Genomic DNA, 17,349 nt, shown 5'->3' on the forward strand with positions numbered 1-17,349 from the left:
GAACAGGTATATTCTGATGGTTAGGCTATTAAATTAAAAATTAAATACATGGGTTTCAATTCCTTTTAGACCACAACACCTTTAGATATAGGAACAAAATTAGGCCATTTGGCCAATTAAGTCTGCTCTGCCATTTCATCACAGCTGATCCAATTTTCCTCTTAGCCCCAATTTCCTGCCTTCTCCCCATATCCCTTCCTGCCCTGACCAATCAAGAATCTATCAGCCTCTGCCTTAAATAAACATAAAGACTTGACCTCCACAGCTGCCTGTAGCAAAGAATTCCACAGATTCACCACTCTCTGGGTAAAGAAATCCCTCCTCGTCTCCGTCCTAAAAGAAATCCCCTCTGTCCTGAGGCTGCGTCCTCTGGTCTTAGACTCTCCTATTGCCATTCTAGCAATAGGGTACTCAAATTCAATTAATTAAACAAAATCTGGAGTTAAAATTATCCTGTCAATATTGACGGTCCTCGATTGAAATCCCAGCTGATTCATTAACTTTCTTCAGGCAATAGAAGTCAGTTGTCCCAACCTGGCCTTTGCTGTATATGACTGATTCCACAAGCAAGCCACCCAAAGGATAAATACAGTGAGGATAAGATGCTCATGTTGTACAAATAGGAAAAGGAAAGGTACGTCGCATCCGGAGTTTCTCCAGTTAGCGGACGATTACCCTCCACACCTCTCTGACGTAGTGGGGAATCGTGTACGAGGCAAGTTACACCAGTGGTTTGCCATTGCCTTCTGCCAGGTAAGTTTCCAAAGAGATCACCAGCTCGTAACCCAGCACGGATAGAAAGCGTGCAGGGGATCCGGCTGGATTCGAACTCGGGACCTTTTGTCCCGAAGTCCAGCACTGATGCCACTATGCCACCAGCCAGGTCTGTTGTATAAATATTGCTTAAAAATAACTGGTTGGTAAGTCTTTTCTGTCTTATATACTACTAGCCCAAGAAACGTAGACAAATTTCTATAGATGCAGAGTGGAGAGTATCCTAACTGGTATGGAACACCACTGCCAAGGAATAGGAAAGGCTTCAGATAGTGGTGGATATGGCCCAGTCTATCACAGGCAAAGTCCTCCCTACCACTGAGTACACTTACATGGAGCACTGCCACATTCATCATCAAAGACTCCACCATCCAGGCTATGCCCTCTCTCGCTACTACCATCAGGCAGGAGGTACAGAAGTCTCAGGTCCCACACCACCAGGTTCAGAAACAGTTCTTACCCTAGAACCATCATTCCCCTAAACTGGTATGCATAACTTCATTCATCACTACTCTGAACTGAGTCTATGACTTACTGACTCATGATTATTAACGATGAGGTCTCAGAGTACTTGGAGGCCCTGATAAAATAGGCTGTAGTCAGTATGGTTTCCTCAAGGGAAAATCTTGCCTCAATTCTGTTGGAGTTCTTTGAAGAAGTAACAAGCAGGATAGACAAAAGAGAATTGTTTGATGTTGTGCACTTGGATTTTCAGAAGGCCTTTGACCAAGTGCCACACATGAAGCTTCCTAACAAGCTATGAGCCCATGGTAATACAGGAAAGATTCTAGCATGGATAAAGCAGCGGCTGATTGGCAGGAGGCAAAGAATTGGAATAAAGAGAGCCTTTTCTGACTGGCTGCCGGTGACGAGTGGTGTTCCACAGGGGTCTGTATAAGGACCGATTCATTTTACGCTGTATGTCAATGATTTGGATGACGGAATTGATGGCTCTGTTGTAAAGCTTGCAGACGATATGAAGATAGGTGGAGGGGCAGGTAATTTTGAGGAAGTAGAGAGGCTACAGAAAGGCAGACAGATGAGCAGAATGGGCAAAGAAATGGCAGATGGAATATAGTGTCGGAAAGAGTATGGTCATGACCTTTGGTAGAAGAAATGAAAGGGTTGACTGTTTTCTAAATGGAGAGAAAATACAAAAAACTAAAGTGCAAGGGGACTGGGAGTCCTTGTGCAGGATTCCCTGAAGGTTAATTTGCAGGTTGAGTCTGTGGTGAGGAAGGCAAATGAAGTGTTAGCATTCATTTCAAGAGGACTAGAAATAAAAGCAAGGATGAAATGTTGAAAATTTATACAGCACTGGTGAAGCCTCACTTCAAGTATTGTGAGCAGTTTTGGGCCCCTTATCTTAGAAAGGATGTGCTGAAACTGGAGAGGGTTCAAAGGAGGTTCACAAAAATGATTCCAGGATTGAATGGCTGGTCATATGAAGAGTGTTTGATGGCTCTGGGCCTGTATTCACTGGAATTCGGAAGAATGAGGGGTGACTTCATTGAAACCTATTGAATGATGAAAGGCTTTGATATACTAGATGCGGAGAGGATGTTTTCTTTGATGGCAGAGCCTAGGACCAGAGGACGCAGCCTCAGAATACAGGGGTGTCCTTTTGGAATGGAAGCGAAGAGGAATTTCTTTAGCCAGAGGGTGGTGAACCTGTGGAATTCATTGCCACAGGCAGCTGTGGAGGCCAAGTCTTTATGTATGTTTAAGGCAGAGGTTGATAGATTCTTGATTGGTCAGGGCATGAAAGGATACGGGAAGAAGGCAGGAAATTGGGGCTGAGAGGAAAATTGGATCAGCCATGATGAAATGACAGAGCAGACTCGATAAGCCAAATGGCCTAATTCTGCTCCCATATCTTATGACTGTCGCAACTCTTGTCCTCAATATTACGCTTGCTGGCACAGTTTGTCTTCTTTTGCACACTGTCAGTTTTTCTCTGGATTTATATAGTTTTTCATAGTCTTCTATTACATTTCTTCTTTTCCCTATAAATGCCCGCAACAAAATTAATCTCAAGGTAGTATATGGTAACATATACAGACTTTGATAGTAAGTTTACATTGAATGGAATTTTGAACCAGTGGTCACAAAAATAACATTACTTTTATATCTAAATGGCATTCGCTCTTCCATGGCAACACACGCAAAATGCTGGGGGAACGCAGCAAGCCAGGCAGCATCGATGGAAAAGAGTAGGCAGTCAATGTTTTGGGCTGAGACCCTTCTTCAGGACTGGAAAGGAAGAGATCAGGGTAAGAACGAGGGGGTATGGGAGGGCAAGGGGAGGAATAATACGAGGTGGTAAAACCTGGAAAGGGGGAGGGAGGTGAGTGAAGAATCAATCATGAAGGTGATTGGTGGAAGAGGTAAAGGGCTGGGGAAGGGGGAATCTGATAGAAGAGGACAGAAGACCATGGAAGAAAGGGAAAAGGGAGCACCACCAGAGGGAGGTGATAGGCAGGTAAGGAGACAAGGTCTCTCTCTCATGTTCATTTGTATTATATTGCATTTGCTTGCTGTTTACCCTGCCTGGCATGTCATTCTCTCCCAATACATTGGCAATGCAGCATACCCTCAGTAAGAGCATGTTTTGCTCAAGACTTCAACTTGAGATGAACTCAGTACCTTTGATCCAGAGCTGAATCCAAGTGACGGATCCTCAAGAACTTGACAATAGTTATATAATACCCCTGAGAATGCACATTGATAATTTGAGGAGGTCTGTTTATACTTGCTGGAGGTATTAGTAGTGCTTCCAGGAGTCCAGGTAACTCTGTGGTATTTCAGGAAATAGAACAGAGTGCAGAGTGTATCAACATATGCACCAAGCTGTTCGGAATACATGAATCAAGAGTCAGGTTTAATATCACAGGCATATGTTGTGAAATTTTTTATCTTTGTGGCAGCAATATAACGCAATACTTGGTAATATAGGGAAAAATGAGAACTACTGCAAGTATATATCAAATAGTTAAGGTAAATAAGTAGTGCCAAAACATAAACTAAAAAGTAGTGGTGTAGTGTTCATGGTTTCAATGTCCATTCAGAAATTGGATGGCAGAGGGGAAGAAGCTGCTCCTGAGTTGTTGAGTGAGTGCCTTCAGGCTTCTGTACCTCATCCCTGATGGTAACAGTGAGAAGAGGGCTTGTTCTGGGTGGTAGGGGTCCTTAATAATGGACATCGCCCTCCTGAGGCACCATTGCTTCGGAGGCGAGTATCCATTATGGTGCTGACTTCTTTTACCACCCTCCACAGCTTACTCTGATCCCGTGCAGTAGCACACCCCCCCCCCCCCACACACACCAGACGGTGACACATCCGGTTAGGATGCTCTCCACAGAATGTTTGTAGAAATTTGCAAGTGTTTTTATGTGACATTCCAAATCTCCTCAAACTCCTAACGAAATACAGCCACCACCCTGCCTTCTTTACAGCTGCATCACTATGCTGGGATCAGGTTAGGTCCTCAGAGATGTTAACACCCAGGAACTTCCAATTGCTCATTCTCTCCACTTCTGCTCCCTCTATAAGGATTGGTGTGTTCCTTCACTTTACCCTTTCTGAAGTCCACAATCAGCTCAACCACTCGGACGACACCAGTCAACTAGCCGGTATACCTCCCCCCTGTATCCTCTGTCGTCACCATCTGAGATTCTGCCAACAATGGTATCATCAACAAATTTATGATGGCATTGGAGCTGTGCCCAACCACACAGTCATGGGTGTCTCAGAGACTAATACCTCCAGGAGTTCTTTGCAGGCACCAGCATTGCTACGGGTTCCACAGAGATCTGATAAATTTGCAAATTAGTCAATATCTGCAAAAGCTCAACAGGAATGTGCAGGAGATCCCCGGGAGTTGACAAATACCTGCAGAAAGCTTTTTGTGAGTGTGTGGATATTTTCAGGAGTATCCTAGTAAGAACAATTTTTGCAGAAGGTGCTGAGGCTATCAGAAAGTTCAGAGGCTGATAGGATTGTCAAGAAAGTATAAGGTATATTGACCTTCAATAGTCGGGGGATTGAGGTACTGTTGCAGCTCTATAGAATCCTGGTTAGCTTGCAGTTCGAATAGAGCATTCAGTTCTAGTCGCCTCATTATAGAAAGGTGTGGAGATTTACCAAGATGCTCCCTGGATTAGCGAGCATTTGTTTTGAAGATAGGTTGAGCGAGTGAGGGCTTTTCTCTTTGGAGTGAAGGAGGATGAGAGGTGTGCAAGCTGATAAGAGGCATTGATCGAGTGGACAGACAGAGACTTTTTTCCAGGGTGGAAAAGGCTTATATGAAGGGCCATAATTTTGAGGTGATTGGAGGAAAGTTTAGGCGAGGTGTCAGAGGTAAGCTTTTCACACAGAGAGTGGTGGGTACATGGAACACACTGCCCAGAGTGTTGGTAGAGGTTGATACATTAGGAACATTAAAAAAACCTTACATGCACACATGGATGATTTAAAAAAATGGAGGGCAAGGTGGGATGGAAGGGTCAGATTGATCTTAGAGTAGGTTAAAAGGTCACACCAACAACGCAGACTGAATGGCTTGCATTGTTCTATCATGTTCTATGTTCAGAGTGCATTAATAGTCAACATAGGTGTGCTTACAAATATCAACTATGTTATATATTCAGTGAGACTGAGGTACATTAGGGTGGCACGGTAGTGTAGTGGTTAGCAGAACGCTTTGCAGTACAGATGACCAGGGTTCAATTCACACCTCTGCCTGTAAGGAGTTTGCATGGGTTTTTTCTGGGTCCTTCGGTTTCCTGCCACAAACTAAAGTTGTATTGGATGGTTAGGTTAATTGGTCATTGTAAGTTGTCCTGCGATTAGGCTAGGGTTAAATCGAGGAATTGCTGGGCAGCGAGGCTCGAAGGGCCAGAAGGGCCTATTCACACTGTATCTCAATAAATAATTAAAAATCAAATCGGTAGTATGATGATGAGTCATACTTCTAGTCAGTGATGTAGAGGCTACATTTTATTGGATAGTTTGTAATTACTACAAATTTGTAAAAAAATTAACAATTTACCACAGATACTTGTAGATAAAATCAGAACAGAAACAACAAACATACTTTGGTAAAAAAGATAAAGATTTATGTTCACTTCAGAATTCAATTACCCTGAATAAAATAATCCCTTTACATATGATAAAAAAAATAAAAAGCTGGCTTTAGAAAAAGACTAAATCCTTTTTATCTGGGCAATTTATTTTGCACACCGCCGATTGTAATTTTGTGCTTGAGCAAAGAAAACCAGTGAAAGCAGGCATTAGATTAGGCCGTAAACTCTGAACCACAATAATCTTTAAATTCTAAATGCATGTATTTGCCATTAATGTGACAGTTTTAAGTGCTAAACTAGATTTAAGGTGCAAAAAGCAGGCCATAACATCCCATTCTTCCTGCGCTACTTACATATTCACATTCAAAGATTTTTAAAAATTTACACACTGTCAAAGCAGTTCACATTCCTTCCCCTGCTGCAGTCAGATTTCATAGGCACAATGAGTTATTTTTTTCATACTGGTCCCGTTCTGAGTGCTCAGATATGCGTCCTTGGCCAAGGCAGAGCCCAGCCATTTTCTTCTTTTGTTTCCGAAAAACAAGTGCAACAGGAAAACCTAAAGAAATAAAATAGTTCATATATCTGTAGTCCTGAGTTACAAATAAGGAACTGGAGATGGCAGTTGAAGTCAAGTCGATTTCCAGTTCTCCAGCACATTTTCATGTTAATTATGTTTAAGGCCTTGAAGGTCCATCCATGATACAGTGCAGCTTCAGCCCAGCAAAGGCCTCACCAGATCAAGGAGACATTACTCAGAACAGGCAGTGGTTCAGCAACTCTTGCCTCTGGTCAAGTCTGATGTCTTCATGATGACCGTGGCGCGGTTCTCGGCCATGCGATGCTTCAAGGAAGATTGTTGCGATGACACAGGTGATGTAGCAATCTTAGCTGACGGGCTGGTGCACGTGACAGAGGTGAAAGAAGGTGAGCCATCACATCCGTTGGTCAGAAATTGGATACTGGAGATGCTGGGAGTCACGGAAGGCACTGTGGTTGGGTAAAATGCACTGTTTACTCCCACATTGCTCAGAAACTCCTTCCCTTCGATGTTGCTCTGTTGCCATTGTGTCTGGTCTTGGTGTGTGCTCTCAGTCATCTGAACAAACAGAAAGAAAGAAAGGTGAAGAGGCACATCTTTGGTCTCTGGACTTGATGTGTGAGGGAGAACTGTACTCTCCCCAGATGTTCTGTCCCATCAAGTTCAGCACAATAACCAACAGTCTCACATCAATTTAGTAATGACAGCCAAAAACAAGTATCTCCAATGCACTTTCTAAACCTGATGCTCTAACTATCACAAACGATAGGGCAGGCAGGGTTTCTTTCTGTGGTAAAGTGAAAGCTGTTATGACTTCAAGTGATATAAAACTGTTTCCATGCATGGAGAGCTTCCAACATCCTGGCCCTCCGTACAAGATTGTCACTGATGAACCCAGCTAGCAACTTGGGGTGAACCTCTTCTCATGAACACTGGTGAGAGAGCAGAACCTGCCACCACAAGAACTACTTGAGGTAAGATGAATTGATGAGCTTATGGGGACATTGGGTATACTCCTGAGGGAGAAATGACCTGAAGGGATGAGATAACTCAGGGTGGGAGGAGTCTTATGCAAAGATCTGTTGGGGTAGTCAATCAGTTTCTTTGCTGTAACAACCAATCTATATCAACATTGATCTTCAGAAGCTGATTTGCCCTTGTCTCTGTTTAGTAGTAGACAAGGCACTAGTCTGCAAATGAAATGCTCCTGACGTTTTCATCATTTCAATCTCTGGATGACATTACATTGGCCTGGACTTCTCATAAACTTCTCTTCATCAACATCAACCAGGAAAAGCTCTCCTTGGATTTTATGTGGCGCTCACTATAGATTGTAATCTACAAATGAACAGCTACATTCACGTCACGAATCCCATGTTCTGTAGTTGAAGGGGGCACAGGCCTGAGGATTGGAACAGTAGTGCTTTAGTGATGAAAATATTGACAGACCAGGATGAAACACTTCACAACTGATCAGCCTCCCCTTTCCACTCCTCTAGCTAACATAATTTCAGCCCCTCCCCCTGAAAATATTATTTACGATAGGTAACACAATGGAAAAATAATCTAAGAGAACATAAACTAGGCTTTTAGTAAACATGATCAAACCTGTATAAGTTATTGAGACCTGGAGATAGGCTGGTGATGAAAAAGCCAAGCCTGGCGTTTGAAATATCACTACTTCAGTGGGCTCAGGGTTCGACAGTGCAGGGAATATACAGAGGTTTATTTGCAAGGACCTTAGGAGCTCTGGCAAGTTCAATCAGTATTCATAAAATAGCAAGCTCCTTTTTTTAGACTACAAAGCAATGTGTTATTTACTGACCTCATCATGTTCTGCATCGGTTCCAACACTATCCGTTTCACTTTCTATTGGACAAACAAAAGCAAAAATTAGTTTAAAGGGAAATCAATTTATCGCCATTTGGTAAAAGCCCTTCATTTCCATCAAATTGATATTGAACTCATTATTCTTGATCCTCTGCAATATCTTTTAGCAGCCAGAGCTCTTCTACTGCTATCATTTGCCTCCATTAAGGAAGCAGTGTCCTGTCAGGCTCAGTCAACCTGCAATGGGTCACTCTTTCCAATTAGAAGTTAAACTTTAACTTCTAAGAGGAACATTAACGAGGTAATCGCACATGGCATAGAATCTTGCAACACTATTTTAAATCCACCACATGACTATTTTCCTTCCAGAATATTTTCATGTACAGTTGATACGTTTGGCATTTCTGATTAATCTTACCCCCCCCGCTAGATTCACCTAAGAGCCTCCAAGACATTGCTAGAAGTAACCAGGGCCTGGCAGGATACTCTTCTAGGAGCTAGCAAATAGCAAAGACTTGATAGGCTGAATAGCCTTTTATCCTTCAATAAAATTCAGCCAAGGTCACCCACAACCTATTTCCATCATCTCCCCTAAGTAGCTGAATTATTGTATCTGAATAAATTTCTGGTTTGATCTTTCCAAGTTTAATTGCTCCACCATCAGTGGCTGTGTCTTTAGCTTCCATTCCCATCCAATCTGGAATCCCCTCCCTAAACATCTACCACCTCCATACTTCTTTTGGAAGTTCCTTAAAATCAACCTCTTGGACCAAGCTTTAGGCCATCTTCCACAATATTCTCTTGCGTGCCAACTGCTCATTGGGTCAGGCAGGATGCCAGCCATACTAAAAGTTTATTATAGATTTTACCCATTACTTAGGATTAGGAGGGGACTGCTTAAAAGAGTGGTAAAACAGATTCAATAATGACCTTCAAGAAGGAATTAGAATAATGTTTGAAGAGGAAAAGTCAATGGAGAAATAACAGGAGCAAAGGACAAATAACTTTGCTAGTTCAAAAAGGCCAAACGCGGTACTCTTCTATGATTAAACCAAGTGTATTTAAAACACATCTTTTCCCTCCTGATTTGATACCACCCTCATTCTTGTTGAAGGAGAAACCATTTCCATTTTGACTTCTGTGGCATTGAGTAAGGTTATATCAAATCTACTTTGAAGCCTAAGGTTCTTTTCTTGATAGCAGTCTATTCATAGGTCAGTAACACTGCCTGCAAAATATTCACTCCCTAAGTTTAAGTCAATATTCCTGTGGCTTACCAAACCACCTTAGTTCACTATACAGGAGTTCTCCACACCCATTAAATATATAATTGGAATTGGAATTGCTTTATTGTCGGCACATTTAACAAGATACAGTGAAAAGCTTGTCTGGCATACTGTTCATTCTGATCAAATCATTAGACTGCATTGAGGTAGAACAAGATAAAACAATAACAGAATGCAGAATAAATTATATTTTCATAAATTATAAATTTATAATTTTAAATTATAAACTGCAGAGAAAATGCAGTGCAAGTAGACAATAAGGTGCAAAGTTAGATCAAGAGTCTGTTTTATTCCAACATTTAATCCTCTTAGAACAGCCAGGTAGAAGTTGGCCTTGACCTGGAGCGTATCGCCACCAGAATCAGAGATCTCAAAGCAACGATTCAAGTCTTTGGTTTACTCTGTATTTCTGTGCACTGCTGGTAACATTTAGAAGATAAATGCATTAATGCTAGAAAAGGAAACCCTTGCAGGCGACAGAGTAGGAGCACATGCCTTTTTAAGATAGTTTTTCAGTGGAGCAGAGATATAGTGAAGAAAATGGCTGCTTTTGATGCTGTTTAAGTGACTCTGATCCACCTTCTTTCTTCTTTTAGAATTGACCCCAGCCCTTCAGTGTTCTTTCCACCAGCATCAACAGACACCAGAGCAGAAGCTCAACCCCATGGTGGAGCAAACCACACACACACACACACACACACACACACACACACACAAAACGCTGGAGGAATGCAGCAGGCCAGGCAGCATGTAGGATCTGGATTGATCTTATGCTCCTCTCAAAACCTCCCCATCAGTCCTGATGAAGGGTCTCAGCCCGAAACATCAACTGTTTACTATTTTCCATAGATGCTGCCTGGCCTGCTGAGTTCCTCCAGCATTTTGTGTGCGCTGCTTTGGATTTCCACCATCTGCAGATTTTCTCTTGTTAGTGACCACCTGGTGGAACCTTTAGTAAGTGAAAGCTAGAGAGCATACTCAACAAGAGCAAAAACATCTCGGTGTCACTTGTGCCAAACTGATTTGACTGCGGGCCTCACATAAAGGAACCAGCTGTATCCAACCAGGATGGGAATTGCCAGACATTTCAGATTGGTTCGCTAGAGATTTTGCTTGATGTTTGAACCCAACTCAACCCCAGCTCCGTCTCACAAGGCACTGAAGGGCTCTAGGTGACTTCTCTAGAATCTACCTTCTTGAATCTGGATCTGCACTGATCATATCCCCCCCCCCCCCCAACGTGGCTGCTCCTCTCAAAACCATGCCTTCCCTAAAGTTGCCTCTTCTCTCGATGTCCTGACTCCACTCTCAAATCCAGTTTCAATCTCCCCTACCCCCTCCTGACCCAGATTCTCAATCCCCCACCGAAGGGATGGTAGTGAGGGCACTGATAGAAAGTCACTTTCCCTCAGCTCAAGTGCAGGGAAAAAAGAAACCGTTTAAAACTGGAGCTCTGGTTGTGATTAACTAACTCAGGACTGGCTGTTGATTAAAATTCAGTGTGTTTCCCCATCCTGCCTATGGGAAAACTGCCCACCAGATCCAACAACTTTCTTTTTCTTTTAGCAACCCATCAGTGTTTTGACCTTTTATTATACAGGTCTATCAGGGCTATCAGCAGAATGCAGATGGATTATAACAATTGCAGAGGCAGAAACATGCTGTAACATTTCTGTTCAAGGACCACAAATCTTTAGAGTGAAATACTCGAGGCCAATAAGTAATAAGAGTATTAACTGTAACACTGACCTGCATAGGAGGAGACCGGGGAGATCTGTAATGGGTAGAGTTGGCTGGTGCTGACAGGTTGGTCATCACATTCGGTGGTCACTTCTATCACTTGGCAGATATCTGGTGGATTGCTGACAATCATGGGTTCTTCTATTATACCATGATGTGGAGAATACCCAAGCTCTTAAAAGGAACCACACTGTATCAGCTTGGATACGGTTGCAAGGGGAAGCTCTTGTGCAACATATGCATAGGACACGCTGAAATACTCGGCAAAGAAAATCACCCAACTCCTCAAACAATCCCCCTCCAAGGTATAAAACACTTTCAAAAAATAATATCCAAAAAGCATTGCACATAATCAGGGTACTTTTAACAAAATTAAATATGTCATAATAAAATTATACATTTATACAAAATATCATGTCAAACCATATTCAATGCAGCTGCAGCCAATCTGACCACCCAACACCAAGTTAGCTACACTGACCTCCCTAATTTTATCATGTTATATAGGAAAACTTCAAATTGAAACTAGAAACATAGAAAACCTACAACACAATACAGGTCCTTCGGCCCACTAAGCTGTGCCGAACATGTCCCTACCTTAGAACTACATAGCCTTTACCCATAGCTCTCTATTTTTCTAAGCTCCATGTAGCCATCCAGGAGTCTCTTAAAAGACCCTATCGTTTCCGCCTCCACCAGCAGCCCATTCCACGCACTCAACACTCTCTGCGTAAAAAAACTTACCCCTGACATCTCCTATGTACCTACTTCCAAGCACCTTAAAACAATGCCCTCTCGTGCTAGCCATTTCAGCCCTGGGGAAAAGCCTCTGACTATCCACACGATCAATGCCTCTCATTATCTTGTACATCTTTTATCAGGTCACCTCGCATTCTCTGTCGCTCCAAGGAGAAAAGGCCAAGTTCACTCAAACACAAGGAATTCTGCAGATGCTGGAAATTCAAGCAATACACATCAAAGTCGCTGGTGAAAGCAGCAGGCCAGGTAGCATCTCTAGGAAGAGGTACAGTTGACGTTTCAGCTACAGCTGATAGTCCTGATGAAGGGTCTTGGCCCAAAACATCGACTGTACCTTTTCCTAGAGGTGCTGCCTGGCCTGCCAAGTTCATTCAACCTATTCTCATAAGGCACGCTCCCCAATCCAGGCAACATCCTTGTAAATCTCCTCTGCACCCTTTCTATGGTTTCCACATCCTTCCTGTAGTGAGGCCACCAGAATAGAGCACAGTACTCCAAATGGGGTCTGACCAGGGTCCTACATAGCTGTAACATTACCTCTCGGCTTTTAAACTCAATCCCATGATTGATGAAGGCCAATGCACTGTATGCCTTCTTAACCACAGAGTCAACCTGCGTAGCAGCGTTGAGTGTCCTTTGGACTTGGACCCCAAGATCCCTCTGATCCTCCATATTGCCAAGAGACTTACCATTAATGCTATATTCTGCCATCATATTTGACCTACCAAAATGAACTAACTCACACTTATCTGGGTTGAACTCCATCTGCCACTTCTCAGCCCAGTTTTGCATCCTATCATAGAAACATAGAAAATAGGTGCAGGAGTAGGCCATTTGGCCCTTCGAGCCTGCACCGCCATTCAGTATGATCATGGCTGATCATCCAACTCAGAACCCTGTACCTGCCTTCTCTCCATACCCCGATCCCTTTAGCCACAAGGGCCATATCTAACTCCCTCTTAAATATAGTCAATGAACCGGCCTCAAATGTTTCCTGTGGCTATCAATGTCCCATTGTAACCTCTGACAGCCCTCCACACTATCCACAACACCCCCAACCTCTGTGTCATCAGTAAATTTATTAACTCATCCCTCCACTTCATCATTCAGGTCATTTATAAAAATCACAAAGAGTAGGGGGTCCCAGAGTGTTGGCGGGTGGCCAAGTGGTTAAGGCGTTAGTCTAGTGATCTGAAGGTCGCTAGTTCGAGCTTCAGCTAAGGCAGTGTGTTGTGTCCTTGAGCAACGCACTTAACCACACATTGCTCTGCGACGACACCAGTGCCAAGCTGTATCGGCCCTTGCCCTTCTCTTGGACAACATCAGTGGCGTGGAGAGGGGAGATTTGCAGCATGGGCAACTGCCAGTCTCCCATACAACCCTGCCCAGGCCTGCGCCCTGGAAACTTTCCAAGGTTCAAATCCATGGTCTCTCGAGACTAACGGATGCCTATAAAGGAATTCCAGAACAGTTCTCTAAGGCACACCACTGGTGACCAACGTCCGTGCAGAATATGACCCGTCTACAACCACTCTTTGCCTTCTGTGGGCAAGCCAGTTCTGGATTCACAAAGCAATGTCCCTTTGGATCCCATGTCTCCTTACTTTCTCAATAAGCCTTGCATGGGGAACCTTATCAAATGCCTTGTTAAAATCCATATGCACTACATCTACTGCTCTACCTTCATCAATGTGTTTAAGTCACATCCTCAAAAAACTCAATCAGGCTCGTAAGGCATGACTTGCCTTTGACAAAGCCATGCTGACTATTCCTAATTATATTACGCCTCTCAGGATCTTCTCCATCAACTTACCAACCGCTGAAGTAAGACTCACTGGTCTATAATTTCCTGGGCTATCCCTACTCCCTTTCTTGAATAAAGAAACAACATCTGCAACCCTCCAATCCTCCGGAACCTCTCCTGTCCTCATTGATGATGCAAAGATCATTACCAGAGGCTCAGCAATCTCCTCCCTCGCCTCCCACAGTAGCCTGGAGTACATCCCGTCCGGTCCTGGTGACTTATCCAACTTGATGCTTTCCAAAAGCTCCAGCACATCTTCTTCCTTAATATCTACATGCTCAAGCTTTTCAGTCTAGTGCAAGTCATCCCTACAATCGCCAAGATCCTTTTCTGTAGTGAATACTAGAGCAAAGTATTCATTAAGTATCTCCACTATTTCCTCCAGTTCCATACACACTTTTCCACTGTCACACTTGATTGGTCCTATTCTCTCACATTTTATCCTCTTGCTCTTCATATACTTGTAGAATGCCTTGGGGTTTTCCTTAATCCTGTCTGCCAAGGCCTTCTCATGGCCCCTTCTGGCTCTCCTGATTTTTGGTTTTTATATTAGTACAGTTAAAAACTCGAATGTGGCTATATTTCAAGTTAATGATTTTGAATTGTAGTAGTATATAACCTGATTTCCCACTTTATGGGAAGCCGTCTATATATAGAAACAACAGAAAACCACCTGTGGTTTCCCCAACATTATCTTTATCAAAGACTCTGGTAGGTTATCACTTCTATAAATCATTCTGAAAACATAATCAGTTTATTCATGCTAACCAGAGCTGCCAGATGCACATACAAAAACAAGGTTATTGCTCAGCATGCTATTTATCTGCTCCTAACTGCCTCTAAACCAAACCCATAATAAAGATACATAAAAAGGATCGGTGAACTACTGACATAGACAATGAGGTAGTAAATGCTTTCTGAGGTAATATTCAAAAATAAGATTTGAATTCCTCAAAGTATCACTAGAATTAACAGCTGAAGTCATCTACAGTCTTTAATGTATTATTTGTATTGCCTATCTAAATAGCCATTGTGTCCATAATTGCAGCTGCAAAACAATTGTTTTTGAAAGGTCAGTTCTGTTGTGAGCTTCATACTGGATACATATCAGAGGTAGAAATCTCATTGCATGCAGACATCCATTATAAACGTGCGGAGATATCAGTAAACATCTTTTCTGCCCTTTTATAGCTCAACAGTGCATTTATGAATCATTCTATAGATAACAGGTTTGCATTTTTTTATCCTTCAGTGCCTGTCACTTCTTATGATAGACAGCAAACGCAAGAGGTACTGGAACACATGACTGAGCAAAGAAGTTATCGTAAAAATAACCAAACTCCTAGTGACCACCATATCATCTCTAAAAAAAAGACGGTGACTTGCTTGGTGCAGTATATTTGTCAGGAAGTTTTTGGAAACATAAAATCACCATTTAAACAACGACCCATCCGTGTGCACTGAGTATATGAGACTCACCTACAAAGTTGTCCACAGTGCTGTGAACTTGTACGTCCTCTTTCACCAAAATACTGGGCTTTGTGCAGACATCATGATTGTTTCGCAATACTTCATTTTCTTCAAAAGGAAATACTGGTGCTTTCCACTGCAAAAAAAAACGATTCTTTTTTATTACTCAGCAGCAAACATCTTCTTAATTCCTCAGTGAGACAATCTCTTTCGTGGAACATTTGAGGCAATCTATGAACTGCTTTTATAAAGAGCTACTTTTATGAATATGTCATTCTGCACCTAATTTCCTGTAAAATATTTTGTATTCTTTTACTCTCTAAAGATCAAACATCATGATGTAAAAACGAAAAAAAAAATCAGTTGACTAGTGATGATGGCTGTCAGTGTGTGTGAGTGAAAAGGCAAGTACAATCTGGATACTCCTGCCCTATAGTTTCCTATTCCGGGCAGTATCAGGAATGCAACAGTACAAGAAATTTCAACAGTAAGATATTCCACCGATTTCCAGTCTTTCAGTGATTTTATAAACATTTTTGATTGCTGCAAACCCATTATATATGATAAAGGCAACAATAAAAAAAATTCTGGCATAATGCTTTGACAACAGCATTGCATCCATGGTTAATTCAAAACAGTGAATGCAATTTATTTACAAAAAGATTATGCCGATGCCGTAAACCCCATTAATACACACAAAATGCTGGAGGAACTCAGCAGGTCCGGCAGCATCTAGAGAGGCCTCAACCCTTCCTCAGGACTAAAATCCTGACGAAAGATCTCAGCCCAAAACATCGATCGTTTATTCCTCTCCAAACATAGATGCTGCCTGACCTGCTGAGTTCCTCCAGCAGTTTGTGTGTATTAATGGGGTTTATTTGCTCTATTTGATACGTATAAACTCTTGAATTTAGAAGATATTCTGGCTCTAGAATATTCACAAAGCCAGCTACCTCAACAAAACCATTGCCAGTTAATAACAGACACTGGTTCAGCTGTTATTAGCAAAATAATCAAAATTATTCAATGCGAGGAATGTGTAATGGCAGAAGAGGCATGCCAACTGTAGCATTTTTTCTGAATGCTTGATAGATTAAGATTAGCTTCCTGATCTCTTCATGGACTCGTATATAAGTTCTACCAAGTTACAAGGAAGTGGAACATTATTTACCTTAGCTGTTTTGCACTGTTCTTCCTTTTCCACTTTTGCTTTCTTTCCTGTGAAGAAAATTTTTAAGTTTCAGAACAAAAACATGCAGCGATGAAGGACATCATTTCAGTCACAACTATTGTGTATTTAATCTATCAGTAATATTTGAGTAATATTATAAATATATTGTTTGATTAAGCATCCTTTGTTGTTTACATAATTCATTGCGTTTCATATAAAAGTACGTAAATGGCATGACGCACTACGTCATATGCTCATGCCTCACTAAAAGAGATGAAGTGTACAGGTTATCCTGGTCTCCCCTGTTTTGCTTTCAATTAGTTTTGTTTTGGAGTTACAAATCATAACAGTCGTGACGAACAAGTTGCGCTTTGGGTCATTGTCCTGCTGAAAGATGAACTTCGTCCCCAGTTTAAGCTTCCTGGCAAAGGCCAGCAGGTTTTTATCCAGAATCTCTCTGTATTTAGCAGCATTCATCTTCCCACCAATCCGAACCAGATTTCTAGTCCCTGCTGCTGAAAAGCATCCCTGTAGCATGATGCTACCTCCACCATACTTTACAGTAGGGATGGTGTTACCTGGCTGATGTGCGGAACTAGATTTACACCACACATACACCACTTAGTGTTGAGGCCAAAAATTTCCACTGTAGTCTCATCCAAACACAAGGCCTTCTTCCACTTCTTTACAGTATCTTCTAAGTGTTAGTTCGCAAAGTCTTTATGGGCATGAATAAACATTTTTTTTTTATCCAGGACTTTCTTCCTTGCTACTCTTCCAAAAATAGCCATTTTGTGCAAGGCCTTAGAGATTGTGAAGCCATGAACTTCATCTCCAGTTGCAGCCACTGAATTCTGCAGCTCACTCAGAGTGACTGTTGGCATCATAG

General features: G+C 42.1%; 1 protein-coding gene across 3 annotated transcripts in view; it reads right to left on the reverse strand.

Annotated features, from left to right (window-relative positions):
- Window positions 1-5,755: 5,755 nt before the first annotated feature.
- Window positions 5,756-17,349, reverse strand: part of irf2b (interferon regulatory factor 2b) — a 71,586-nt gene continuing 59,992 nt past the window's right edge. For all 3 annotated transcript variants that reach the window (XM_072257724.1, XM_072257722.1, XM_072257725.1), the window contains exons 6-10: window positions 16,461-16,507; window positions 15,299-15,425; window positions 11,266-11,430; window positions 8,226-8,269; window positions 5,756-6,958 (exon numbers count right to left, since the gene is read on the reverse strand). In XM_072257724.1, coding sequence (XP_072113825.1) covers window positions 6,632-6,958; window positions 8,226-8,269; window positions 11,266-11,430; window positions 15,299-15,425; window positions 16,461-16,507 — 710 coding nt within the window. In that variant the 3' untranslated portion in view covers window positions 5,756-6,631. The remainder of the gene's footprint in view (window positions 6,959-8,225; window positions 8,270-11,265; window positions 11,431-15,298; window positions 15,426-16,460; window positions 16,508-17,349) is intronic.

Source organism: Mobula birostris, chromosome 5 (assembly GCF_030028105.1).
Source record: "Mobula birostris isolate sMobBir1 chromosome 5, sMobBir1.hap1, whole genome shotgun sequence".
In the NCBI taxonomy this organism is placed as follows: Eukaryota; Metazoa; Chordata; class Chondrichthyes; order Myliobatiformes; family Myliobatidae; genus Mobula; species Mobula birostris.